The following is a 26,995-nucleotide window of genomic DNA, read 5'->3' on the forward strand; positions in this document are numbered from 1 at the left end:
ACTGACTAGCCCAGGGTCAGCCAGCTTGCTGCATGTGGAGGAGTGGGGAATCAAACACAGCTTGCCAGATTAGATGCAGCTGCTCTTAACCACTAAAGCCTGTTTCTGGTATCTGTTTATATATCTGTTTATATATTTGGTATATCTGGTATCTGTTTCTATATTTTAATTGACTGACAAATGCCTTGAAATCAAAAGTACAAACTTTCAGTAGCTTTATTCAAGAAGAAAACTATCATTTTTAACAGCAATATATTTTTCTTCCTAAAGGAAAAAAACTAGCATCGGTGCAGCTGGTATACATTTGTTGCTCAACCAAAGAAATTCCACCCGGAACCTTTACATATGCATTAGAGTAGTCAACCTGTGGTCCTCCAAATGTTCATGGACTATAATTCCCCTGAGCCCCTGCCGGCAAACACTGGCAGGGGCTCATGGGAATTGTAGTCCATGGACATCTGGAGGACCACAGGTTGACTACCCCTGCATTAGAATACTTGCATAAGAAACTGGCTTTCAAACTGTTTTGTCAACATCAGGGTATGAAAATCTCGATTTGGATCACAGTTAATTGATAGTTCTAGTTTCTTCAGTTTCACTATTCATCTTTTATGTTGTCCATCACTCCAGATTCATCATCCCTTTCAGTTCAAAAATCCAGTCTGGATCATCTTCTGCTTCAAAGTCCCTGCAAAAAGATTATGTGAAGTCAGATTTCATAACAAATATTTTTAAAAGATCAAAGAGACCGTAGGCTCTCTAATAATCCCAAATGAATTTCCAGGGTCTAGGCAGAACTACAGAGAATATTCTTAAAAATTGTGTAATTTGATCTATTGTTCAATTTTTTTACAACCACGTAAACAATTTTTCTTAGTATTCCATCTAAGTCTTCTTCAATTCAATGTATAAAGATGTTTTTCTAACTTGTGTTAGATCAACCTAAGAACTTGTGAAAGGGAATATTTTTTCTTCCTCAGGACAATCTTTTTACATATCCTAACAAGACCTTCTCCCTTTAAAACAATTCTTTCTCCTAAAGTTTCCCCAAGTTTCAGAAGTGATTTATCTGGTAGTACCAGGATTACCAATTTTGGATTGGAAAATACCTGGAGTTGGGAGCAGGTGGAGCCTGAGGGGAGGTTGGGGATGGGACAAAGCTTAGTGGGGTGCAAAGCCACAGAGTCCACCTTCCAATGTGTCAATTTTTCCAATGCAGCTGATCGCTGTAATTTCTAGACTAGCTGCAATTCCAGAAGATCGCTAGCTACCACTTGGAGCCTGGCTACTCTAGGGGAGACAGGGAAGTTTATCATTCAAAGAGCCCCACACCTATGGCGAAACACTTCCACATAGCATTTTAATGCCAAAATAAGCACAAAACAAACAATATTAGACTACTAGTAGGTGGTCTTCTACGAAGGAACAGGAATTAGGAGCACTCACTGAAACCTAAAGAAAATCCTAGAGAACAATGTTTTCAAAATGACTGAAACATACGTATCTTCCTCATCAGATCTTGATTCAACTCTCTCCGGATCTTCCGTCATAATTTCACCATCTGTTTCATCAGATGCATTGGTTTCTTCACTAAGCGGTCCTCTCAACGGATCATCAGAAGCTTTTAATATTACCAAAATAAAAGCAGTCAGTTGCCCCATCCCCAAATACTAGGCAGTGCAGACCTACAGACTTACTTTACACTAAACTCAGTGATTTCAAGAGGACTTCGACTGGAATGATTTTGTATAGGGTGTACTGCAAAGTGCAAACAATTCAATAGGCTGCCTTTCCATCCAGCTTAGGGCTCCAAGGTGGCAAACAAAAATGTTAACACTAAGCAAGACATATAAAACTGCTTAAAATAATTAAACATAATCATATGAATATGAAGAATGATCAATGAGAAAGTCTTCACTCTCAGGCACAAGACAGTGTTATAAGGAGTGCGGACAAATCTCCCTGGGAAGAGAATTCCATAATTTGGGGGCCATGACCTAGCAGGGCCTTTCTTGGGTAGATACAATTTTTAGCTTCAGCTGGGGTGGGGGGAGAACTATCTTCAGAGATGACTATAATGGTTGAGTAAATTCATATGGGAATAAACAGTGTTTAAGCCAGGGGTAGTCAAACTGCGGGCCTCCAGATGTCCATGGACTACAGTTCCCATGAGCCATGGGGATTGTAGTCCATGGACATCTGGAGGGCCGCAGTTTGACTACCCCTGGTTTAAGCTATGTCTGTCACTGTTCACTCTCTATTTCCTGTTTTTTTTAATGTTAAATCTTATATATCTCATTAAGAAATGTCTCTGTTTAGTCAGGAAACCTTGCCTGCTGTCTCCTTTCCTTAACCTAATAGTTTTGTTCATGGCGAATTTGCACCAATGAGCCTTGCTGATCCCCCCCCCCGTTAATTCCCTTTAAACAGAACCTAATCATGGCGACTATATGAAAAGAGCCTCTCTTCTTTCTACTATTTTCAGCATAACTCTAATCTGTGTTAAGGACACATTTAATTATTGAGCTAAAACATATCCTAGCGAGTGGAAGATGGTGGGAAAGAAGTATTTATCTTCATAATGTGTTCACCCATCCAACGTTAGTCTTTAGCAAACAGGTGCTCCAAGGTAGTTGTTTGAAAAAGAGTGTAAAACCTGTTCAGATCAGAAGTTGCCATGTCTTAAATTGGACATCACAATTATGAACTCCAATAATGGCTTGGATACTGCCAGCATGCGATGCTCCCTTCCCTTCCGCACCCAGATTTCCCCTCCCTCTATGATGCCTATGTCCAAAACTAGAACAAAAGGCAGCTGGCTAATTGTCATGATCATTCTCCCGATCTCCTCAAGAATGTTAGCTTAGAGGTTCAACGGGCCTGAGGGTCCTTTATCCCTCCCTAACCCTCACATTCCTTTCATTTTTCTGTACCTTCCCTCCCCTCCTCCATCCCATGGTTTCTGTACCTTCCCTCCCCTGCTGCAAAGAGCTCTCCTTTATCTATCCTCGTACATGGTTCACATAGTAGGGGGTTGGAAATTTACTGCCAGGAATGGCAGAGAAAGCAGACTGGATGTCTTCTGAATTCGTGCCTTTTAGATCAAAAGCCTCCTCTATGGGAACTATTTCTCCCGCTTAAACTACCCTGCTATATATAGACCCGAATGGGCCATCTGTGTTTGTCTCTGTCAAGGTTCCCGTTCTTGCCATGCTTTGTCCTACTTTGCTTTATGGAACCTTTCAATAAAGGCTGACTTCTTTGCACCGCATGTGTATGGAGCAGTTCTCTACGAGGGGGTCTCTTCTGGTCAGCCGGACCAGCCTATGGTTCAAACCACGGACTTCAAGCTTACTTCGAACTGTGGTTCGGAAATCAGGAGACATGGTGTCCCTGCTGAGCTAGTGAGATCAAAGCAATGTGACCAGCATCGAAAGGGTTAAACTAATTTCAGCTTCTTATAAAATAATTCTACATTTATTGAGCAGAGGGGAGTATGCATGTGCATGACTATTTAGCAAAAAAATAATAAAATACTGCAGTGGAAGAAATAAAGGTAAAACTCTGTGGGAAATTCCTGGTTAGAACTGGGGCAGCGGCAGACAAAAGTGGAAAAGAAACTGTGATGAGATTGCTGGGGACAATATTATTAGCTATTATTAGCTGGGGACAATATTATTAGTGTATTAGTGTACGCTACTCCCCTATCCTTTCCTCTTCACCTCTTTAATAATTGGGGGAGGGATGGGATTTTTAGCCATCATGTTAGTAGATTGATGTTTTAATGGGAATTTTAATGGGGTTAGTTGTTGTGACCCGCCTCGAGCCTGTCGGGAGAGGCAGGCAATAAATCTAAATAATAATAATAACAATAATAATAACAATAATAATAACAATAATAGCAGCTATGATGAGGCTTCTACTCCGGAAGACATTAGCCTGACTGGTGTACACACAACAGCCTCATAAGATCAGTGAGTGTGTGTGTGTGTGTATGTGTGTGTGTGTGTGTGGAAAGAACAGGAGTGAGCTTGCTGGCCTCTCGCCCTGCCTCCCCAGAGTAAATTGCAACACAAATCCTTCCTCTCCGTGATCAGCAACATCTCACCCCAAGATGGTAACTCTCTCCGCATTCAACTGATCCCCAGGAAAAAAATGTCTGCTTCTCCCTTTCCTTCTGCTCCAACAGAGTCTTAATTTATAGTAAGCAAACTGAAGAATGTGATTTTGGTCTCCTGGTGGATTTCCTCCACACCACTCACACAAACACACACACCTGTCCATCTATGATGGACAAAACGGTGCCCTTTCAGGCCTCCTCATATAAATGTGACATCATTAACGCAACACTTATCCAACTAAAACTAGATTAGCTCTGCCAAAACTTTATAAAATAAACAACTTCAGCTGCATGCAAATCTCTTTGCTGGAAGAAGGAGAGGCTTGACCAAACCAACCACCTGTTTGACAGGTGTAAATACTCAGTGTCTCACACAAGGCAGCATACATATGGCTTTATAATTCAAGGCTCTTATATGCCTTGCCTATCATTTCCTGAGTCGCAGACCAGTGATGTAACATGATTTACCTGCTTTGTAGATGGTGTACGTTTTAAAAGCTAAACTGATATCAGCGTTGTGGAGAATATTCAATACAGTTTCAGGAGGTTCCTTGGTCCACTGCTTACGTGCGATATTTTCACCGTATTTTCTCACCTGGCCACCTACTTAAAAGGACAATAAGCATTAAAAGAGTGACCCACATAAATTCACTTTAAAAGCAAAACTAGATAGAGAAAATAATTGTGGAATGTCTTGGAAAGTGTGTGTATACACTTTATGTATTACTTTTTATTTCTCCTTTGTGTAAATCTGACTGTTGTTTATGGATTTATGACAAAATAATCCACTTAATTTCTAAGGTACCACAGCACAGAGAGGTAGGAAATAACCAGAAGTCTGCAGTACTTGCTCTCTGGCTTGTCCCTGCTCCTATTTCCAATGCTAACACATTTAATGTTGTGAAATTAGTATAAACTAAGCCCATTGAATTCAAGAATACAACGGGCGCTAGATTAGGGGGGTGGAGTGGAAGAACTCTGTGGATGGCCTCCCCCTCCCCCCAGGGCCTGGAAAGGCTACAGGCAGCTGATAGGGAACTCACTGGCAGGGGCAGCTCTCACAACGAAGGGATCTACAGCCTCCAAGCCTCAGAGGGAAGTGGAAGGAGGGAGTGGTGGTCAGGAATGGGGGGCAGAAGGCGATTGGCTGGCCGCTAGACAGGCAAGGCGGTTGGAGGAGGAGGCACTTAGGGGTGGGACAGCCGCCCTGAGTTGGTGTTAAACGCTGAGTGGCACTTAAGCCATGAGACACACTCCTCCTCCAAGCCCTTACCAGAAATATAAAGTGGAACAGATAGGCACCCTGCTTCTTCATTCTCTACCTGGAATTGGTCAGGGTTTTTCATAACACTTCTGAAAACCCAGAAAGACTAAACCCACCTGGAAACTCCCTGCCAGTCCCCTGGTTGCGAGCAATTAGACCTTGGACTTAATGGTCTTATGGAGGGAGGCTTCTTTTAGATGATAGCCTACACTTCAAATGCAGATCTACAGCTTGCTTTTGGGGGCCTACTGCTGACCCCGTGACCCAGGGTCCTAGACTTCCATTCTGACAGGCAGCCCTGAGATTATCACTACTGCAGCCATCTAAGATCCAAAACCTTTCTTGCTGGGAACTTCTCTCTTCCTCCTCTCCTTTGCCAACTTACTTTGTTGTGTGTACTGGGGTGCGGGAGGGAACACCGAGACACCAGAAGGCCCAGTTTTAAATTCCTGAGCCCTCCGTTGTATTATAAGGACCACAATGAAAATTGTTGTGGTCCCCAGTCACTTTTCTTCCACCCGTCAAGGGATATGGGAATGGGAGAGCTGAGGATGGCTGGCACCGGCATCAGCTATTTATGAGCAAAAGTGAACTTTGGCACTGAAAGCCAGCTTGGCGTAATGGCTAAGAATCTCAAGAACTGGGTTCGATTCCCTCCTCCTCTGTATGCAGCCATCTGGGTGACCTTGGGCAAGTCACTGTTCTCTTAAGGCTCTCTCAGTCCCACCTGCTTCACAAGGTGTCTATTGTGGGGAGAGGAAGGGGAGGTGATTGTAAGCCACTTTGAGACTCATGGGGCCTGCTGGGTAACCTTGGGCCAGTCACAGTTCTCTCCAAGCTCTCTCAACCCCAACGACCTCACAGGGTGTCTGTTGTGGTGAGAGGAAGAGAGAGGCAATTGTAAGCCACTTTGAGACTCCTTTGGATAGTGAAAAACAAGGTACAAAAAAACTCCCACAGTTCTTCTTCATTACAGGGGAACTGTGCTCAGCATTTAATTAGCATGGCATTTCAAAGTGGAAGATTCTTGGGGGAGAAGGGCATATCCTTTCCAAAACTTGGTACAATCCTTACAAAGGAAAGATCGTTCTAGACAACCTAGAAAAATATTCTGGTTCGCCTAAAACTGGTCAGATAGAGACTCTTCTTGGGTTTTGTTTGTATCTTTCCAGTCAGCTGACTTCACCCTGGATTTTTCAAAACATACGTTAAAAAACCCAAAGTTTTATTATAGGATACCCTATACCAGTGGTTCTCAACCTTCCTGATGCTGCGATCTTTTAACACAGTTCCTCATTTTGTGGTGACCCCCAACCATAAAATCATGCAAGTGTTCTTTCACAGAAATTAAACCAAAACTGACCAAAGGTGTGAAGATCCATTGTTCATGATTGTACATAAATTGTTTTTTTTCCGGGGTCGCTGCTGGAGCCGCTGGCGGCCGAGTGCAGGTGCCTGTAGGAGGAGCAGCAACAGTGGCGGCGCCCCCCCCCCCCCCCGGCCAAGCTGCTCGCCCTGCCACAACACCTGTGAAAGGGTTGTTCGACCTCCAAAGGGGTCCTGACCCCCAGGTTGAGAACCACTGCCCTATACGGTAGAAGAAGATTGAAGATCCTCTGAGCCTCCAGGGGTCTTTATACCCCTTCCCCCAAATATTGCTTAGGGAACTGGGCATTTACCATGTGTGCCCACTAAGACAAGAGATAATTCATCTTGCAGTTCAAAGAGAACTAAGTTAAGAAGAATGACCACGGTTGTGTTGACCAGAGCAAACCTGCCTGCTGGGGAATCTGTATTACCAATGTTTGCCTAAACTTGTGCCCTTACCATTTTTTTTTAAGCTGGCATCTTGGTGCGTCTTACAATGGTCTCTCCAACTAAGTCACTACATTACTGCCTATATTTTTGCATTTTATACACTCTAATGATCTGGAGTGAAAGTCACCATGATTTCAAAGAATACATAGCCCCACAAAGATGGAGAATCTCATCTTACTTGCATCCTCTTTGGTTGTAACACTGGAAGAAAGCAGAGGTGCCTTGTCCAAGATGTTGACCAGAGTACTCGATTGCCCCTTTTCCCACTGTCGTCTGTGGGGTCTTGGTAAAGCAGCCTCTGAGGGGACGTCACACTTCCCTAACGAAATGGTTTAGGCAATTTTAATTCAGTCAGTTCTGATACTACTGTGTAATCCAGGGGTCCCCATCATGCCCACCAACACCTTTCCCGGTACACACCAAGCTGTTTTTAGAAAGTGGGCGTGGCCAGATGGGGGGCCTTTGTCCGGCAGGGCATCTGATTGGCAACTGGAGGACCGCCTCTCCCATTATGTCCCCCAAAGCAGGGGTAGTCAACCTGTGGTCCTCCAGATGTCCATGGACTATAATTCCCAAGAGCCCCTGCCAGCGTTTGCTGACAGGGGCTCTTGGGAATTATAGTCCATGGACATCTGGAGGACCACAGGTTGACTACCCGTGCCCTAAAGGACATTAAGATCTCATACTCAAAATCTACTTAGGTTCCTCAGCCCTAAAGCATCAACTCGCCCCTACCCCCAGCCTGGTGGAACACTCTGTCCAATTATATCAGAGCCCTGTGGGACCTAGGAGAGTTCCTCATGGTTTGTAAGACAGCTGTTCTGCCGGGCCTATGGTTGAGGGCCCTGAAAATAACGTCAAAAATTCCACTGGCCTCCCCACCCAAACATATCCAAACTGGAAGTCTACTATCACTACCCAACCCTCCCTTTCTCTCTCCCCTGAGCAGGAGGCAACACCGGCAAATAAGTTTGTTTTTTAACTTCTGAATTTTAACTTATAATAATTTAGATTTCTTTCTTTATATTTCTATATATTTAGTATATTGATATTATATTGCATGTTTTAATTATACATAACCCCCCCTGAGCCTTCACAGAAGGGTGGGATACAAATACAAGAATAAGTGAATAAATAGGCTGTGCAGATTAAAAGGCCGCCTGTTAAACAGAGTTTATGCCTGAACTGTTGGAGAGTTACTATTAGAGTTATTCATAACCTTGCTCCCTGACGTTTTGTAGCCAGCTGTGCCTCCTGTGGTCAGCCATTTTGTGGTTGTGCCACCATCTTGTGTCAGAACTCCAAAGGTGGCCACAGGCTCATAAAGGGTGGGACCCCTGATGTTAAAGTTAAAGATAACATTTGACTTGGAACCTTTTCAGTACCAATGACCACATAAGAATGAATTCCACATACATTACTACATATAGATGTACCTGTTTTTCTTAAACCCATTTCGCTGAATCCCTTGGAAACAGACTCCGATTCTGAACTGCCAGTTTTCAGTCTTGGATATTTTCCTTCCTTCTTTAAAAGATTTAAGAACTATATGAATTGTAACCAAGCCAAAAATTCAACAATCATTACATTTATTTTGCTGTGATATGACTAGTTGAGTGGTGATCAGTGTCCAGTCAGTGTCTTGTGATCAAGAGCCAACCTTCATCCAGAGTATGGTATTATTAAGGTCACGCTAAAAGCCTTGGGTTTTTAACTTGATTAACACATTCTGGCATATTTTTATAATTGCGTTCCACCCTGTATAGGCTTAAGTTCATTTCCCAGGTGTTGACCTTTCAAAGTCAAAGCTCCTTTATTGGCATAACAAAAGCATTTATGTTAAAACACAAGGTTCTTGACTTTTGTTTTGAGTGAAGATATTTTCTCCTTTTTGTTCTGGACATTGAGCAAATAGCACCAGCTCAGCTCTAGAAGACAGTGTTGCTCCAAACAGCAGGAATCCAGCAAAGGTACCACCACATTTCCCAAGAATTCTGGCTAGACCTCAAATTACAGAACATCATCTACAAGTCAAATATATGTGACAATTCATCCTACTACTACAACCCTGAAGCCTCCAAATGTGACAATTCATCCTACTACACAACCCTGAAGCCTCCAAACTTAGGTTTATAGTTAAAGGTAAAGGTATCCTCTGTGCAAGCAGTGGGTCATGTCTGACCCTTGGGGTGACGCTCTCCAGCGTTTTCTTGGCAGACTCAATACGGGGTGGTTTGCCAGTGCCTTCCCCAGTCATTACCGTTTACCCCCCAGCAAGCTGGGTACTCGTTTTACCGACCTCGGAAGGATGGAAGGCGGAGTCAACCTTGAGCTGGCTGCTGGGATCGAACTCCCAGCCTCATGGGCAGAGCTTTCAGACTGCATGTCTGCTGCCTTACCACTCTGCGCCACAAGAGGCTCTGTTGTTGTTGTTGTTATGTGCGAAGTCGTGTCCGACCCATCGCGACCCCATGGACAATGATCCTCCAGGCCTTCCTGTCCTCTACCATTCCCCGGAGTCCATTTAAGTTTGCACCTACTGCTTCAGTGACTCCATCCAGCCATCTCATTCTCTGTCGTCCCCTTCTTCTTTTGCCCTCGATCGCTCCCAGCATTAGGCTCTTCTCCAGGGAGTCCATCCTTCTCATGAGGTGGCCAAAGTATTTGAGTTTCATCTTCAGGATCTGGCCTTCTAAAGAGCAGTCAGGGTTGATCTCCTCTAGGACTGACCGGTTTGTTCGCCTTGCAGTCCAAGGGACTCGCAAGAGTCTTCTCCAGCACCAGAGTTCAAAAGCCTCAATTCTTTGACGCTCGGCCTTCCTTATGGTCCAACTTTCGCAGCCATACATTGCAACTGGGAAGACCATAGCCTTGACTAAACGCACTTTTGTTGGCAGGGTGATGTCTCTGCTTTTTAGGATGCTGTCTAGATTTGCCATAGCTTTCCTCCCCAGGAGCAAGCGTCTTTTAATTTCTTTGCTGCAATCCCCATCTGCAGTGATCTTAGAGCCCAGGAAAATAAAATCTGTCACTATCTCCATTTCTTCCCCATCTATATGCCAGGAATTGAGAGGGCCGGATGCCATGATCTTTGTTTTCTTGATGTTGAGTTTCAAGCCAACCTTTGCACTCTCCTCCTTCACCCGCATCAACAGGCTCTTTAGTTCCTCTTCACTTTCTGCCATTAGAGTGGTATCATCTGCATATCTGAGGTTGTTGATATTTCTCCCTGCAATCTTGATCCCCAAGAGGCTCTACTTAGGTTTATATACTATGGCAAAATATAGTCTGTCCATACAACAACAACAACAATAAAAAAGTACGTTCAGTTTTCCAGAGACAAAAGCATACCATTCCTTCGGCTGCATCAAAATTTCTGGCAAGCTTAGCCAAGCAGTTTTTGTTAAGGATTGTACTTGCGGACGGGCGGCTGCTGGGATTCCTCTTGAACATCTGCTTTATCAGGTAGTGAAGTTCGTAAGTATAGTGGGATGGAAGTGGGCTGTAGTATCCTTTACATATCTTAAGGATGAGATGCTTCCAGCTGTTGGCCTGAAACTATATTGAATGCTTATCAGGGGGGGAAAACAGCTTAATAAGAAGAGTATTTATAAATCGAGGCATTGTATAAAAAGAGATTGCTATAGTTCTGGTATAAATGACTGTTAATGACCAAGCCGTACATGCTACATTACTGACGTAGTCTGGAACAGTGGTAGTCAACCTGTGGTCCTCCAGATGTTCATGGACTACAATTCCCATGAGCCCCTGCCAGCAAATGCTGGCAGGGGGTCATGGGAAATGTAGTCCATGAACATCTGGAGGGCCACAGGTTGACTACCCCTGGTCTAGAAGTCTCTCTCTCTCTCTCTCTCCATCAGCTGCCTGCCATGCAACAGTGGGGGAATTCAGAGGTGTACACTACGCTCACGCTAGCCTGATCTCTTCAGGGCTCAGAAGCGAAACAAGGTTAGTACTTGGGTGGGAGACCGGGGCTGATACAAAGAATGCAAAACACCTCTGTCTGTCTCTCACCTTGAAAACCCCATAAGGCAGAACTTCATGGAATTGCCTCGAGTTGGTTGTAAGTTGATGGAAAACTTGGTGGCCAGCGTGGTGGAGTAGTTGTGCGTGATGGCTTCTAATCTGGCAAGTCGGGTTTGATTCCCTGCTCCTCCACATGAAGAAGAGTTGGTTCTTAGATGACGCTTTTCTCTACCTGAAGGAGTCTCAAAGCGGCTTACAGACGCCTTTCCTTTCCTCTCCCCACAACAAACGCCCTGTGAGGGAGGTGAGGCTGAGAGAGCCCTGATATTACTGCTCGATCAGTGCCGTGGCGAGCCCAAGGTCACCCAGCTGGCTGCATGTGGGGGAGCAGGGAATCAAACCCAGCTCGCCAGATTAGAAGTCGGCACTCCTAACCACTACACCAAAGGACATAGACACAAAACATTTAGTCTAACAAATTAAAATCTGGGTATTAAGTAAATATTTAACACAAGAATTAAAAATTAATTACTAGTAAGACTGACAGGGGGTGAGATCATAATACAAAAACCCAGCCTGAGGAACTGTAACACAAAATCTCCTCCAGAATCAGTTCCTGAAAGTAATATATATAACAACAGAGCACTTACCGGATGCTTAAGAGTGCAGAGCTCATATAAAATGCATCCCAGAGACCATATATCACTGGAAAGACAGGTTTGAAAGGCCCATTACTTGAGGCTGTAGTTTAATACCACATTTACCACCAATGAAAGACTTTGGAGATAAATCAGATGCCCCCTCCCCCCAAGAAAGATCTACCATCATATTGGTGAGCAGCGGATGCCTTCCCCCTTGATGCCTATGGTGGGGTGAGGGTTGATTTGTTACTGCCATAATTTGTATGTTGTATGTTGTTTTAATGGGATTTTATTGGGGGGTTTATTGTAATTGGGGATCAATATTGTAACCCGCCACGAGCCACATGTCAAGATTGGCAGGAAATGAATGAATGAATGAATGAATGAATGAATGAATGAATGAATGAATGAATGGCAATTTTAAAAAGCCAAAAAATAAAGGTTTACATTCAGGTGTCCAGAAGTGTAGCATAGCACCAGAAAACTAAAACTACTGGGTAGGTTATATGCCCTTCACATAATTTAGGGTGGACCACCAGCATCCTAGATATTTTGCAAGTTATGTAGGCACTGTAGAACATGGGCAATCTCACCCCAGATCAAGTGGTCTCAGCTTAGCTATATAGGGACTTGCAATAAGCACCATAATAACCTGTGCAAAATGGAATGTACTATATTAGAAACTGGGGGGGGGGGAGGAAATTAAACACAATTCTTATTATTCTCTTTATCCCACCTGTTAAAATTTCACTAGTCAACTGCACAAAGGAGGCTACCACAAGCCAAGTTTAAGGATTCGTGGGGCCCATAGCAGCTGAGCCAGTTTAAGGATTTGCAGGGCCCTCACAGAGCACAACTGGTACTGTTACTTCTGCTGCACAGCTGGTGATGATGGGACGTTAGTAGGAGTGTGAATGGGCAGCCAGGAGCCCAGTGGACCAACACCACATGAGGCTTGGGTGTGAGGGTTGCAGCTGTGAGAGGTCATGTCTCATGACTCTGGCTATGGCTCCTCAGGCGGGGCACCATGCGGGGCCCCTGGAAACACGGGACCTGTAGCACGTGCTACATGTGCTATATGGATAAATCACTACTTGGTTTCTGCAAGGGCTGTCCTATGGGCAAATCATATGATTAAACATGTATTCTTAGACTCCCATCAAACCCCTTTGCACTGTTGTCTCAGCGAGATCACCCATGAGCTTGGAAGCATTGTAGAATTTCTGTGCCTGCTAAAGAGGAGCAATTTTCCACTTATTCTCAGACCCACAGCAGATCTCCAACATCCCTCTATGCTGTTCCCAGGGATCTTGCAGTGCAGGGGAGAGAAGGCAAAGAAGTCACCTTCCAGTTGATCCATAACATGAAATGCCGTTTTCTTTGGGTGGTTTGGCTTGGTTGGATTGGAGCAGCTGCCCACAGAAACCTCCAGTATCTGTTTGGCGTTGAGCTTCCCTGCTGACACGATCAGAGAAGTGTTCACTTGCTTAGATTTCTCCATCTGGTACCAAGCCATTATCTGTCCTGGATTCCAGATTCTGCAGAAATCAACCTTGGTTTCAAATAAAGCAAGTGTGTGGAATAATTCTACCCAGAATACATACTGCACTGTACTAAGGAGTGTGGGAATCATTCAGCTGGTACCGACAAAGGAGAACCTTTACTTTGTTTCACTCCTTACCTTTTATTGTTGTAAGGCGTGTTCTCCCATATTTCTGGAGGCACATAATAAGGGGTTCCCACATAGGAACACGCATAGGCCTTCGGGCTGCACCAAGAAACAAGCAGAAAGCTTGTGAGCGAATGAGAGCCATCATTTCTACATCAATTCTAGTTTTAAAAGTATCTGAACAATTTTTGAGTCCGGCATCATTGTTAAGACCAAAAAAGTTTTATTTGACATAAGCATTTGTATGCATGCTCATTTCTTTAGCACAGAGGCCCCAATCCAAATGTGAAATTTACATGCCTGGTAAGAAGAAGCGCAGATCCAAAATCTCCCAGTTTTACTTTTCCGTTTTGTGTGAGAAGTATATTCTGTATTACAAGATAGGAAGAAAAGCAGTATCAGACCTCATCGCTCCACGTGATAGTGTCCTCCACGAGTAAGTCACCACTCAACTAAAAATTGTTAGACGGATATGCCACACTGTCCCATAGTCCAGGTCAACTGGCTGTCAGTACACTAGAGATTATGCTGGTGTAAGGTTAGCTGGAATCTAACGGTCTTTGAGATACAAAGTCAAAAGCACCAGAAGAAAAGGAGATTCACCTGCAACAATGATACCTACTCCCTCAGAGACTCCACAAATCATGGTGTCCCTCATCAACGTTGTCCTACCTGGCATAATGTAGTCGACAGAGTGTCAGATTAGGATCTTGGGTGACCTGAGTTTAAATCCCTACTTCTGCCATTGAAGTTTGCTGGGTGGCTGCATCTCAGTGGTAGAACATCTGCTTGGCATACCGATGGTCCCAGATCAATCTCCACCATCTCCAGTTAGAAGAAGATTTGGTTTTTATGCCCCACTTTTTACTACCCAAAGGAGTCTCAAAGCAGCTTACAATTGCCTTCCCTTCCTCTCCCCACAATAGACACCCCATGAGGTAGATGGGGCTGAGAGAACACTGAGAACTGTGACTGGCCCAAGGTCACCCAGCTGGCTGCAGGTGGAGGAGGAGTGGGGAATCAAACCCGTTTCTCCAGATTAGAGTCTGCTGCTCTTGACCACTGCACCACGCTGGCTCTCTTCAAAGTTAAAGGGATCAGGGAGCAGGCCATGTGAAATATATTTGCCAGAGATCCTGGACAGCCACTGCCAATCTCAATAGACCTTGAGGAACTGAGGGTCAGTAGAAGACAGCTTCACGTGTCCATATGATGTAGGTCCAGCCACATTCTCTCAGCCTAGAATCATAGAACCATAGAGTTGGAAGGGACCTCCTGGGTCATCTAGTGCAACCCCCTGCAATATGCAGGACGCTCACATCCCAATCGCTCATCTACTGTAACCTGCCACCCCCTTGAGCCTTCACAGAATCAGCCTCTCAATCAGAGGGCTATCTAGCCTCTGTTTAAAAATGTCCAAAGATGGAGAACCCACCACCTCCCGAGGAAGCCTATGAGCCTAAATCACCTCACATGGTAGTGGCTGTGAGAAAATGAAGGCAGGGAGAACAATGTTCTAAAGAGCTTTGTGAAGAAGAAATGCACGCATGCGCGAGAATGTAGATTGGCACTAAAGCATGTATCAATAGTCAGCAATGGCATGTACCCTGAACTGACATCATTTAACCCAGCTCACAAAATCTCAAACACAAGACACCCACTTGATTTGGGACTCTCCTGGAGTCAGTAGCATCAGCCATGTCTTGAAGGCTATACTTTACAAAAGAGCAGGCTTTAGGTTTTCATTTTTCCTGATGTATTTATTTTTTTTAATTGGGGAAGGACAGCAGTTGTTAACCATCAGGCAATTTTAGTCACCTTGGATTTGATGTCTCTGTGCAATACACGCCTGTCATGAATATACTTCACTCCCAGGCAGATCTGGACAAACCAGTTAAGGATCTGGAGGGGGAAAAAGACAAGGTGAATAGATTCAGTGCAAACTTTATTACAGTCGTTCAGACCAAGTTGTATGAAGTTAATACATAAAAGGCCAGAAGAATATGGTCATTTGATATAATGCAATTTAAAACAGATCATGAAATAAAACAGATCATGAACTTAAAATTATGCTCCTTTAAAGCATCAGATTTTTATTGAGCTGAGTTGTTGCCTGGGGGACTCATCACTTAGCAGCCTCTTTGCTTGATCTTCATCAGTGGTCCCCAACCCACAGGCCGGGTACAGGTACTGGTTCATGAATCAGTTGACTCTTGAAAATGTATATCTTCAAATTCTTGGTGCCTAAGGTGTTATTGGGCTAGAATGTTACTATCACTTTGGTGTAGTGGTTATGAGTGCGGACTTCTAATCTGGCATGCCAGGTTCAATTCTGCACTCCCCAATATGTAAAGTGATAGTAAAGCGATAGTAAAGCAATCACAAAGTGATAGTAAAGTGATAGTAAAGCAGTGGTAAAGTGGTAGTAAAGTAATACTGAGGCGATAGTGACATAGTAGTAAAGTGGCAGCAAAGCAGTAGTAAAGTAATAGTAAAGTGATAGTAAAGCAATAGTAAAGGGGTAGTAAAGTGATAGCAAAGTAGTAGTGAAGTGGTAGTAAATTGGGAGTAAAGTAACAGTAAAGTGACAGTGAAGGGACAGTAAAGTGCTAGTAAAGCAGTAGTAAAGCAGTAGTAAAGCAGTAGTAAAGCAAAACAGTAAAGCTTAAACAGTTCCGCAGGGCCTGCAAAAAGGAGCTCCTCCACCAGGCATTTGGCCGAGACCAGACGTAATCTACAGCGACCAAGGGCCCCTGCTCCCCACCACCCCCCCTCAGAATTCAATCAACAAGCCACCCCCCTCAGAATCCCATCAACAAGCCCTGGACCTGTTTGTATTACGTTTGTTTGCTGTTATACTGTGTTGTGTTTGGTTGCAATTGTTGGTTATCGATGTACATGTTCTACAGACTGTTTTATGTATGGTTCTCTGTTATAATGTAAACCGCCCTGAGCCTCCAGGGAGGGCGGTATAGAAGTATGATAAATAGATAAATAAAATAAATAAAAGTAAAGCGTTAGTGAAGCAGTAGTAAAGTGGTAGTGAAGCAGTAGTAAAGCAAGGGTGAAGCGATAGTAAAGCGATCATAAAGCGGTAGTAAAGTTATAGTAAAGCAGTGGTAAAGTGATAGTGACAAGGTAGTAAAGTGGTAGCAAAGTGACAGTAAAGCAGTAGTAAAGTGATAGTAAAGCAGCGGTAAAGTAGTAGTGAGGTGATAGTGAAGCCGTGATGAAGTGGTGGCAAAGCGATATTAAAGCAGTAGAAAAGTGATCGTAAAGTAGTAGTAAAACAGTAGTGTGGTAGTGAAACAATTGTGAAGCGATAGTAAAGTGGTAGTAGAGGAATAGTAAATTAATAGTAAAGTGGTAGTGAAGGGATAGTAAACTAATAGTAAAGTGATAGTAAAGCAATAGTAAAGGGGTAGTAAAGTGATAGCAAAGTAGTAGTGAAGTGGCAGTAAATTGGGAGTAAAGTAACAGTAAAGTGACAGTGAAGGGACAGTAAAGTGCTAGTAAAGAAGTAGTAAAGCAGTAGTAAAGCAAAACAGTAAAGCTTAAACAGTTCCGCAGGGCCTGCCAAAAGGAGCTCCTCCACCAGGCATTTGGCCGAGACCAGACGTAATCTACAGCGACCAAGGGCCCCTGCTCCCCCCCACTCCCCCTCAGAATTCATTCAATAAGCCACCTCCCTCAGAATCCCATCAACAAGCCCTGGACCTTTTTGTATTACGTTTGTTTACTGTTATACTGTGTTGTGTTTGATTGCAATTGTTGGTTATCGATGTACATGTTCTACAGACTGTTTTATGTATGGTTCTCTGTTATAATGTAAACTAATAGTAAAGTGATAGTAAAGGGATAGTAAACTGATAGTGAGCTGGTAGTAAAGTGACAGTAAAGCGGTAGTAAAGTAGTGGTAAAGCGATAGTAAGGTGGTAGCAAGGTGGTAGTAAAACAGTAGTGAAGTGTTAGTAAAATAGTGCCACTTTACTGCCACTTAACTAATGCTTTAAATACTACCACTTTACTACCAAATACTACCACTTTATTGCCACTTAACTACTACTTTACTACCGCTTTACTACCACTTTACTGCTACTTAACTACTCCTTTACTGTTGCTTTACTATCACTTTACTACTACTTTACTAAAGGCACACAGCTTCATTTTACGATGATTGCTACTAATACCACTACTTCACTACTACTTTACCACTACTTTACTACCACTTTACTATTATTTCACTACTTCTTTACTATCACTTTACTATTGCTTTACTGCTTTACTACTGATTTACTACTTAAGATAGTGAAAAGTAAAAGGTAAAGGTATCCCCTGTGCAAGCACCGAGTCATGTCTGACCCTTGGGGTGACACCCTCCAGCGTTTTCATGGCAGACTCAATACGGGGTGGTTTGCCAGTGCCTTCCCCAATCATTACCGTTTACCCCCCAGCAAGCTGGGTACTCATTTTACCGACCTCGGAAGGATAGAAGGCTGAGTCAACCTTGAGCCGGCTGCTGGGATTGAACTCCCAGGCTCATGGGCAAAGCTTTCAGACGGCTGCCTTACCACTCTGTGCCACAAGAGGCTCTTCCAGTGAAAAGTAGCATATATAAAAAAACTACTTCTTCTAAACAGGGGAGCCCCAGCCATGGTGGCCACTGGAGAGCACCAAAGGTGAGCCGGCGGCAGAGTGGCAGGGCAGCCTCCAAGGCAGCAGCCAGGGAGGAGGATGAGGAGGAGCTGCGGCCCGGTACCAACTGATCCACGGACCAGTGCCGGTCCCTGGCCCAGGGGTTGGGGACCACGGCCCTAACCCATTTCAATCAGTACCAAGCAACCAATTGTGAAGTTGGAACCCCTGTATGGTTGCTTATTATCTTTCAATACTGAAAAACAATTAAGTGAGTTCACACTCCTCCTCAAGCAAATATCTGATGGCTTACAATATACATATCCTACATAATTAGCTTCATGCAAGTGGGGTGATTTCCACTGACCGCCTTACTCCACTCAATACTTTTCAAGCAATCTCCTGTCCGAACTATCAGGAAAAGTGTTTTGAGAAGTAGGGGGTATTACAGCAAGAAGAATGCAGCGAAGATCTATTCCACAAGCACATTTGTTTGTAGTTCCCTGGGATGTTCTACAACTGTCAAGACTTGTATTTTGAAAAATACCTATTCTGATTTGATACCTAGTATGCATGTATGGCATAGATCAGTGGTGACCAACTTCTTGAAAATTTAAGCCAGTATGTTAAATGCCCATACAGCACTAATTTTCCCCACCCCATGTGCGTAATGGCCTAATCCAGCCTTTCTCAACTTTTCTTTTACCATTGAGAACCCCCAGGAACATTCTTCAGGCTTTGAGAAACCTCAGAAGTGACACAATCATGAAGAATATGGTTGGGAAGTAGAGCTGTGGACATGACCACCCAGGGCTCTTCCCCTTCCCACCCCCTCCAGACCTATAAGGGGAGGGCAGTATATAGAAGGAAGGAAGGAAGGGAGGGAGGGAGGGAGGGAGGGAGGGAGGGAGGGAGGGAGGAAGGAAGGAAGGAAGGAAGGAAGGAAGGAAGGAAGGAAGGAAGGAAGGAAGGAAGGAAGGAAGGAAGGAAGGAAGGAAGGAAGGAAGGAAATCACTGGTCATTTTGGGAGAGGTGGTGGAGTGACATGACCATATATAGGCACATTACCGATAAATGTTTAACACGTTTAAAAACCATATAAATAATTAATTGATGATGATGTTAGCCATTCAGTCAAGACCGACTCTTGGCCTGTTATTTAATTATTATGTTTTAATGGTTTTTACTGTTTGCTGCTTTGGGGACCTCAAGTTAGGGGGAAAGGCACCATAAAAATGTTCTGAATAAACAAATAAATATTAAGCGGAGTCTCTTGCAACTGTAAGTAGAATGCCTGCCTTTACTGTACTGAGAACTGACTGAGAAAATATACTACTCTGTTACTTTCCAAGTAAAAGTGAAAAGTGTGCTTCCAATTTCATGGTGGGGAACAACAACACAACCCCATCCCACCCTGACAGTTTGAGAAATTCTGCTCTGTTTTGTATGAAACGGTTCACTGAACTATGTGAGCATGTACCACATATTACCATGAGATTGGATCCCTAAAGGCGGTGCGCCCCTGAAACAGAAGACTCTTGGGGCAATAGAACAGCACTCATAATGGCAGATGAGGAGAGCAGCTTTCACCCATTCTGACCCTGAAAATTCTCAATGAGAGGGAGTCTTCTGTTCTTACCATATCTTCGGGAAACAGTTTTCCCTTCTGACGCTTAATCTTTTGCAGGAGATCTCCATCGTCACAGTATTCCATCACTATGTACAGGTGTCCATCAACTAATTTCGGTGAATTCAAAAGAAATTTCATGTGGTATTACAAAATGTATTACTGTTATTTTGTTTGTACAGCATCGATAATATCCCACATGAAGGCCCCGAGGCAAAGCAAGCTCAATTCTACAAATGCAATCATGTAAATAAACATTTTAAAATGTGAATATTTACCTTCAAATGATTCCTTGTAAGTGACAATGTTTGGGTGTTTCATTTTAGCCAACAGAATAGATTCGTTCCAAGATTTCTGTGTATTTGACTGAAAACACATTGTTAGTCAGAAAAATGGTATTACTTCTGTTTTTTTTTATTTTATTGTAATTAATAAATAACAATCAACAGAAACGCCCCACCAAAAACAAAATTCACCCCAGCACAATTCTGTAGCTTCATAAACCTTTTGAATCCTGTAGACAATGTCCATTTCATCTTTAAACCGCCCGTGGCACTGCGGGCGCCACGGACTAAATAATCGGTTAAGGGGCCTTGAGGTGGGCTTTGTCCGTGATGAGGAAGGGTCCAGATTGGACCCTTCCACACGACAGACAATCGGAGGGACCAATCGGCAGGCGCGAAGCGCCTGCCGATTGGTCCCTCCGATTCCCAGCCCCAGCAACTGTGAGCCGCGCGCAGCGCAGCTCGCAGTTGCTCCCGGCCTGATGCGGCGAGAGGCGCTTTGCGCCTCTCGCTGTGTCAGGCCGTCGCCCGAGGGAGCCCCTGGCAGTCGCGCGAAGCGCGGCTGCCGTGGCTCCCTGGCTGGCGGCCTGATGCGGTGAGAGGCGCTTCGCGCCTCTCGCTGCGTCAGGCCGCCGCCGAAAGAAGCCCGCCGCCACTGCCGCCGACCAAGCTGCCGACCAGCCCGCCGCCGCCGACAATAAGTGCCTAGCGCCCGCTGCATTTAGCTGCAGCGGGCTTGGTTACTAGTCTATTACATTGCAACTGTTCATCATAATTCCAAGTCACACATTACAACACTAGTTCACATACCTTATAGTCTGAAATTTTCCTTAAGTAATTTGCCAAATCAAGCCAAATTATATTGAAATCCTCAATCTTTTTCTCCCCTTGAATTACTTTAATGTTATTTGTTAACTTTTCCGACATCATAAACTGCCTAATTTTCTTTCGCCAATTATCTAATGAGATATTATCTGCGTTTTTCCATTTAGTAGCAATTAACATCCTGGCAGCTACAATCAGAAAGTTCACCCATATTTTCTGCTTACATTGAGCATTTTCATTGAGAAATAAATTGAGGAGAACCAACTGGACTGAAGGTTCCAATTTCACTTTTATAATTTTACTAATTTCCAAAAAAAATTTCTCCCAGAATTTTATTATTGCTGGACATTCCCACCACATATGAATAAAAGTTCCCTCCCCAACATTTTTTATCCCCAGATTTCTTCATTCGATATACCCTAATTGAGGTATAATACCGTTTTTGTATTACCTTTATTGCACGTTCTTGGACTTTCATTGATATTGACTTAAATGGAACTTGCCTAAATATCTTATTCCACTCCATCCCATTAATAGTGATATTTAGGTCTAATTCCCACATTTTTTAATTGTTTGTGATGCGGATTGTTCCCCTTCTATTTTATCTATGTTGTCGATTAATTTTTCAAAATCTGTTAAAGGTCTCTCCAATTGGATTTGAATTTCTTTCCTTTGCAGAAAGGATGAAATTTGAAGTTTCAACATCCAGTTACATCCCTCTGGAATGTTTTTCATGTCTTAATATCTCGCTAACCTCTGATAAATTTGTATGAATATTTTTAAGAAGGACTTTACCAAGGTCTCCTATAAATGTCTAATCCATAACTTTGAAATGCTAAAAATTTGGGGGGCAGAAAATAGGTGTTAATGGGGAGATTGCAGGGTATAGGTTCTTTTTCCATTTTTTCCATACAAGAATCGGGCTGTGAAGAGTAAACAAAGAGTTTATGTTTAAATTTTTACCAGTGATCTTGCCGAATAAAACTTGGAAACCTCCTATTTTCTCCAAAATATAATTATCCAAGTTTGAGCTGTTAATTTCCCTTGAGATAGGAAAGGAATAATATGTCTTAATTGGTACACATTGTAATATAAAGAAATTTATGGGATTTCCCAATCTCCTTCTTTTACTGAATGGTATCTCGATAATTTTGCTGTTCTCCGTTTCCTGGATCTAAAAATAAATCTGTCTATTTATATTTGCCATTTCCTTAAGATCTTATCAGAAAGATGCCACGGTAATACATAAAATAAATATGATAATTTTGGGATAATAAACATTTTAACCCATGCAATTCGAGTGAATGTATCACTATTCTGTTTTTCCCATTTCTTCAAGTCTAATTTTATTTGTCTCCACAATGGTTTATATTTATATTGATACATCTTATTCAAATTTTTAGTAATTGTTATACCAAGATCAGTTGGATGCTGCAAGTTGACTTTAAGCTTTATGCATTTGGGCTTTGCTCCCCACATTTCCCAGGCTGAAATTTATGACATGCTTTCTGCATCTGTGTCCTAAGGAGGCAGCCTCCCATCATGCTTTGCTCCTTTCCCCCTTTCAATTTTTCTTTGCAGAATGGTGTCTCCCTGCCACTTTCATTTCATTGTGCCTCTTAATTCCACCATTCTGCGCCCTCAATCGCCTCCCCTCTTTCCCCCCCAAAGTGTACCTATTATAATGTTACAATGCTGCTGTGCAGGGCTGCTTTTTATATACTTAGAAACAGCGTTTTAACATGAACCCCCATTTAAAAAAAACAAATCCAGTTTTTCAGAACAGAGGGAGACACGTGGAAGAACGGGAGAGGGAGGATGGCAACAATGAAACAGGTGTGTGCAAACAACTCAAAATGGTGGGCAGGGAGGAAAAAAATTAATGCATACATTTCCACATTGGGTAGCCCCAAATTAGATTCCGCCTGGGGAGATGAAATCGCTGTAACCAGAAATTTCCAAAAATGTGCAGTACGTCAGAGGGCTATTTTGGACTGTGCCCGGAAAGGCGGATTTTAACGCAGAAATGGACGGAAATGTCGGCCCTTTAAAAATGCAAATCCAAATGATATCACAAGCGCGGAAATGGTCTCTGCGGCCTCATTACCACCTCATACCACTGTGTGCCTTGATCAGGTCCAAGTTCCACTGAATCCCCACGGCATAAATTAGTTGCAAATGGCAACTTGTTAGGGTCTCATTGCTTTCACTGAGACTTGGAAGGTCGAGCCTATTCATGTTTACTCAGAAGCAAGTCCCAGTTATTGCAATGGGAGCTGCTTGGAAGTATGTGTACGTAGGACTACAGCTTTTGTCCTATGTTAAATGCACTTTCGTTGCTAGATTGCTCTCGCCTGCTTCTTCTGGGATGTAAAGAATTTTGATAACCAAGGAATAGCATGCTAGCTGGCATGGAGGAAGCACCCAATTAGACTTCCCTTGCGATGGTTTGCTGTACAGGTCTTAGCACTGGCTGGGGAGAAATTTCATATCTCATAGGTTTGCACGGCATTAGGCTAAAAGATAATTACCTTGGGAAGTCTTATTTCCTTCATTGCGTATTTCTGGCTTCTGTTCTTATGGTGGACCAAAAGAACTCTCCCAAAGGATCCTTCTCCAAGCACCGACTGGACCGTATATTCATCCATGGTTACTGAATTGCTTAAAAGTAGCAAAATGACACACACACAATTAGAAGATTTCATATGGGACTAACTAATCCCCACACCCAGTTTATGCCGACACTTGACTTGTCTCCAGTTTTTAAGCTAAAATCTTTTATGTATACGTCGCCTTCACGCTTTGCGAATGAGCAACTCCCTCAGCCCAAACTAATTTGTCTATCCATGAGTAAGTCGTAAATAATGGTTCTGGCTTTCGTTCTTCAATGTTCTTGATTTTATCGAGGAATCGTATGGTCTTAACCACTTTATAATTTTATACTACTTTATTTTACTTTTACAGGTGTGTTGTAAACAGTTATTTTGATAGCTGCCCCGAGACTTTGGGAGGGGCGGGATACAAATTTAATCATAAATAAATAAAAATAAACATACTCCTCCCCATCCTTAGAGTCTTCCCAGTGATTTGATCTGCTCTTGAGTAAGCAGGACATTTATAATTCTCTTCAGTATTTTCCACAATGGCTAAATGGAACCTTTCTCTCCAGAGGCAACATACTCTTGAATACTAGGCAGAAAACGTGCTTGTCGCATCATGATTTTAAAATTATATCCCCCAGTGTCCTGATTGGCTCAATAGGAGACTTCGTGCTTGTTTGAGCACACTTCTCCCTGCTTGCCTTCAGAACAGCAGTTGAACAAAGAATGACTGCAGATAATCGCTAGCTACATAGTTAGGTCTCTCTCTCTCGCTCGCTCTACATAATTTTTTCCTCTTCTGAATAAAAACTATTTTATTCGTTAAGTCTGGGGCCTTGCCTTCTCTGTATAATCAAACTCTTGTCAACAACTGGCACACTGCCTATCAACCTGGTGCTAGTTTTCATTGGTCCACCTCCCTGGAGCCACCCACTGGGTTCCAGACTTTGAAAAACGACCACCTGTGAACTGGTAAAACAGCAGCCCAAAACACATCTCTGTTGGATTACCCAGGGATGTCCATGGACTACAATTACCATGAGCCCTTGCCAGATGGTCTACAGGCAGAGGCTCATGGCAACTGTAGTCCACAGACACTTTTGGATTATATCATACTGGATTCTATTAACACATTCAGATGGGTAACCGTGTTGGTCTGAAGTAGCACAACAAAATCAGAGTCCGGTGGCACCTTTAAGACCAACAAAGATTTATTCAAGGCGTGAGCTTTCGAGCGCAAGCACTCCTCCCCAGACTAAGAACTGACCATCATGACAGTAGGAATATAGAAGCAAAAGTTAATCCGGTTACATTATTAAACTGTGTCACAGCACCCAAACACAGCCACGAGTATTGGATGATATTCAATTAGCAGGGGGGAGGCTGCATGTGCTTGCCTAGCCATACCCGCCTCAATACCCAGCCTGCCAGTCCCTCACAGAGCATGTAGGATGCACGCCTCAGCTCTGAGCCAGTCGGAAAGGGGCAATGTTCACGGGGTATCGGTTGGACTCTTACACAGCAGGAATTCCTGCCCCGCGAGGGACTCGTTTTGCACACGCCATCAAAACACAGAGCACAGCTCCACCCGTTTGCAGGGCACAATACACCAGGCTTCCCCCCCCCCCCCAAAAAAAAAAGTATTCTCACAATAAAGGGAAAAGGGTGGGAGGCTAACAAACCCCCAGCCTGCAGGAGAAAAGGCGCGCGCTTTAGAGAGGCAGGCAGGCCCCCCCCCTCCGGCCCAGCCCCGCGCTCCCCACTGAAGCGCCACTCGCGCCAGCGGCCGGGCTTCTCCCCTCGCCCATTCCGCCTTCACCTACCGCGCCTCCTCTGGAAGCCTCCGGGCCTCCCCACGGTTCCCCCAGCTCCGCCCCGCTGGGCAGCGACAAAGGACGGGCGAGGGACGAGCCAGTGTTTCCTCCTTCCCTCCCTCCCTCCCACCCAAAGGGCGGCTCTGGGATTAGAGAGGACGGGAGTGGGTCGGCCCGGTCGTTCTCCTCCTGCCCCAGGTTGCCAGCCTCCAGGTGGGGCCTGGAGATCTCCCGGGATGACAACGGAGCCCCAGGCAAGAGAGAGCAGTCCCCCTGAAGGAAAAGGCTGCTTGGGGGGGATGGACTTTAAGGCGCATGGGGAGGTTCCTCCCCTCCCCACACTCCCCTCCCAAATTCTCCCGGTATTTCACAACTCACAACTGGCAACTCTACACTCGACGCTGAGGCTTCTCGGCAGGGGGACGACTCGTTGGGCTTTGTTGTGCCCACTTTAGTGTACCATCAATCTGGCGGGTTTAGTTGGGGGCAGGCAAAGTAAACAGTTTAGTGCCCTTAACACAATTTTTATTCCGTGTTGGTCGACCAGAGTCCTCTTTCTTTGGATGCTGTGTAGCAAATCCTTACTAGTGTTGCAAAAAATAAATTCCCTTTGCCTTAAAATTTTTTTTTTTACAGAAAACACGCTTGCTTGGAGCCATTCACTGCATCAGAAGGGAGATATAGTTGGTAAAAATCAGTGTCGCGTGTACTAGGATCGGAAAGACCTGTGTTCCAATTTCCACTTCTCTGAGGGTCCCTGGGTGACCTTGGTTCAGTCATCTGCACTCCTCAAAGGATAGGATAAAACGTACCAAAAAATAACGGGGATGGAGAAATACCTATTACCTCTGGCATGAGGAATTCCTGAAGATTTGGGGGCAGTACGGGGTGGGGGAAGGGTATGGATTTAACCCTCTGGAGTTGACATATCCTCAGTTCAAAGTGATTACTGCAGTCTAGAAATGACTTGGCATCATGAACTACCTGGAGGTTGGCAACTAACTCAAGGCCAAGTCTGGCCCTGGTAACATGAAAACGACTAGAGAAGCAGACTGCAAACAGACGGCGAGTCTACAGCTGCTGACACATGTACATGTAAGGGGCACATAAAGGGAGATGCCAAAGATTTCAGGCCAGCCTCCTTTGGAGACCATTTGGGGTCTATGCTCTTAAGCGGACACCAGAACTTCTTGTTCTGCACTGTGAGAATGGATTGCCTCTGAAGGGGAGGGCACAGATCGTAGGGCTTAAGAGGCAGGTCTTTGTGCAGGTGGGGTAGGGAAGGAAATGCCTGGTAAGCTCTTTTACACAGCTCTCACAGGGCTTAAGTATTCCAGTTAGCAATGCTTATTTTATTGCTGATGACAAAGGATATGATATATGGCTTAGTGTGCCAACATATTCATAGCTTTCTGTGAATATGCGAAGCTAGCAAAGTCAGACCAGTGGCCCATTGACCTCGAGTATGTGCCCACTTGAGAGCTTTAAGGTAGGCCACAAGGAGATAAGGATTACCCAGAGTTCCCATCCCCCGTGAACCATGGGTAATCCTAAATCTGTTATGCTTTTTACTTAAGCCACCTCGTTGGGTTGTTGCGCATGTGTTTTTGCCTTATTTATTATATTTATATACCACCCTCCCCGGAGGCTCAGGTAAAAGGTAAAGGCAAAGGTATCCCCTGTGCAAGCACCGAGTCATGTCTGACCCTTG

At 44.0% G+C, this 26,995-nt stretch overlaps 1 protein-coding gene across 4 annotated transcripts; it reads right to left on the reverse strand.

Moving 5' to 3' along the window:
- Window positions 1-191: 191 nt before the first annotated feature.
- NEK3 (NIMA related kinase 3) lies at window positions 192-25,449 on the reverse strand. Of its 4 annotated transcripts, none has more exons than XM_077312219.1 (14): window positions 25,294-25,449; window positions 23,402-23,531; window positions 20,040-20,127; window positions 19,774-19,871; window positions 15,318-15,401; window positions 13,800-13,867; window positions 13,512-13,598; window positions 11,840-11,894; window positions 10,554-10,760; window positions 8,639-8,729; window positions 7,381-7,521; window positions 4,589-4,726; window positions 1,501-1,621; window positions 192-688 (listed from the first exon to the last, which is right to left on the reverse strand). In XM_077312219.1, exons 2-14 carry the CDS (start codon window positions 23,516-23,518, stop codon window positions 622-624), a joined length of 1,362 nt encoding a protein of 453 aa, XP_077168334.1. In that variant the 5' UTR covers window positions 23,519-23,531; window positions 25,294-25,449; the 3' UTR covers window positions 192-621. The 4 variants fall into 4 exon arrangements, with proteins under 4 accessions (XP_077168334.1, XP_077168343.1, XP_077168317.1 ...); XM_077312228.1 differs by lacking the exon at window positions 25,294-25,449 and adding an exon at window positions 25,121-25,255; XM_077312202.1 differs by lacking the exon at window positions 25,294-25,449 and having other exon boundaries at window positions 8,639-8,726.
- Between the last annotated feature and the right edge of the window lie 1,546 nt (window positions 25,450-26,995).

Source organism: Paroedura picta, chromosome 1 (assembly GCF_049243985.1).
Source record: "Paroedura picta isolate Pp20150507F chromosome 1, Ppicta_v3.0, whole genome shotgun sequence".
NCBI lineage: Eukaryota > Metazoa > Chordata > Lepidosauria > Squamata > Gekkonidae > Paroedura > Paroedura picta.

Bases quoted from the DNA above. Each gene is read 5' to 3' on its own strand.
- NEK3 (XM_077312219.1), bottom strand. From the start codon at position 23,518: ATGGATGAATATACGGTCCAGTCGGTGCTTGGAGAAGGATCCTTTGGG. The intron at 10,761-11,839 runs GTAAGTGCTCTG...CATTCAATATAG, and splicing joins TCTGCACTCTTAAGCATCCG to TTTCAGGCCAACAGCTGGAA. The intron at 8,730-10,553 runs GTATGCTTTTGT...AATCTTTTAAAG, and splicing joins TTGATGCAGCCGAAGGAATG to AAGGAAGGAAAATATCCAAG.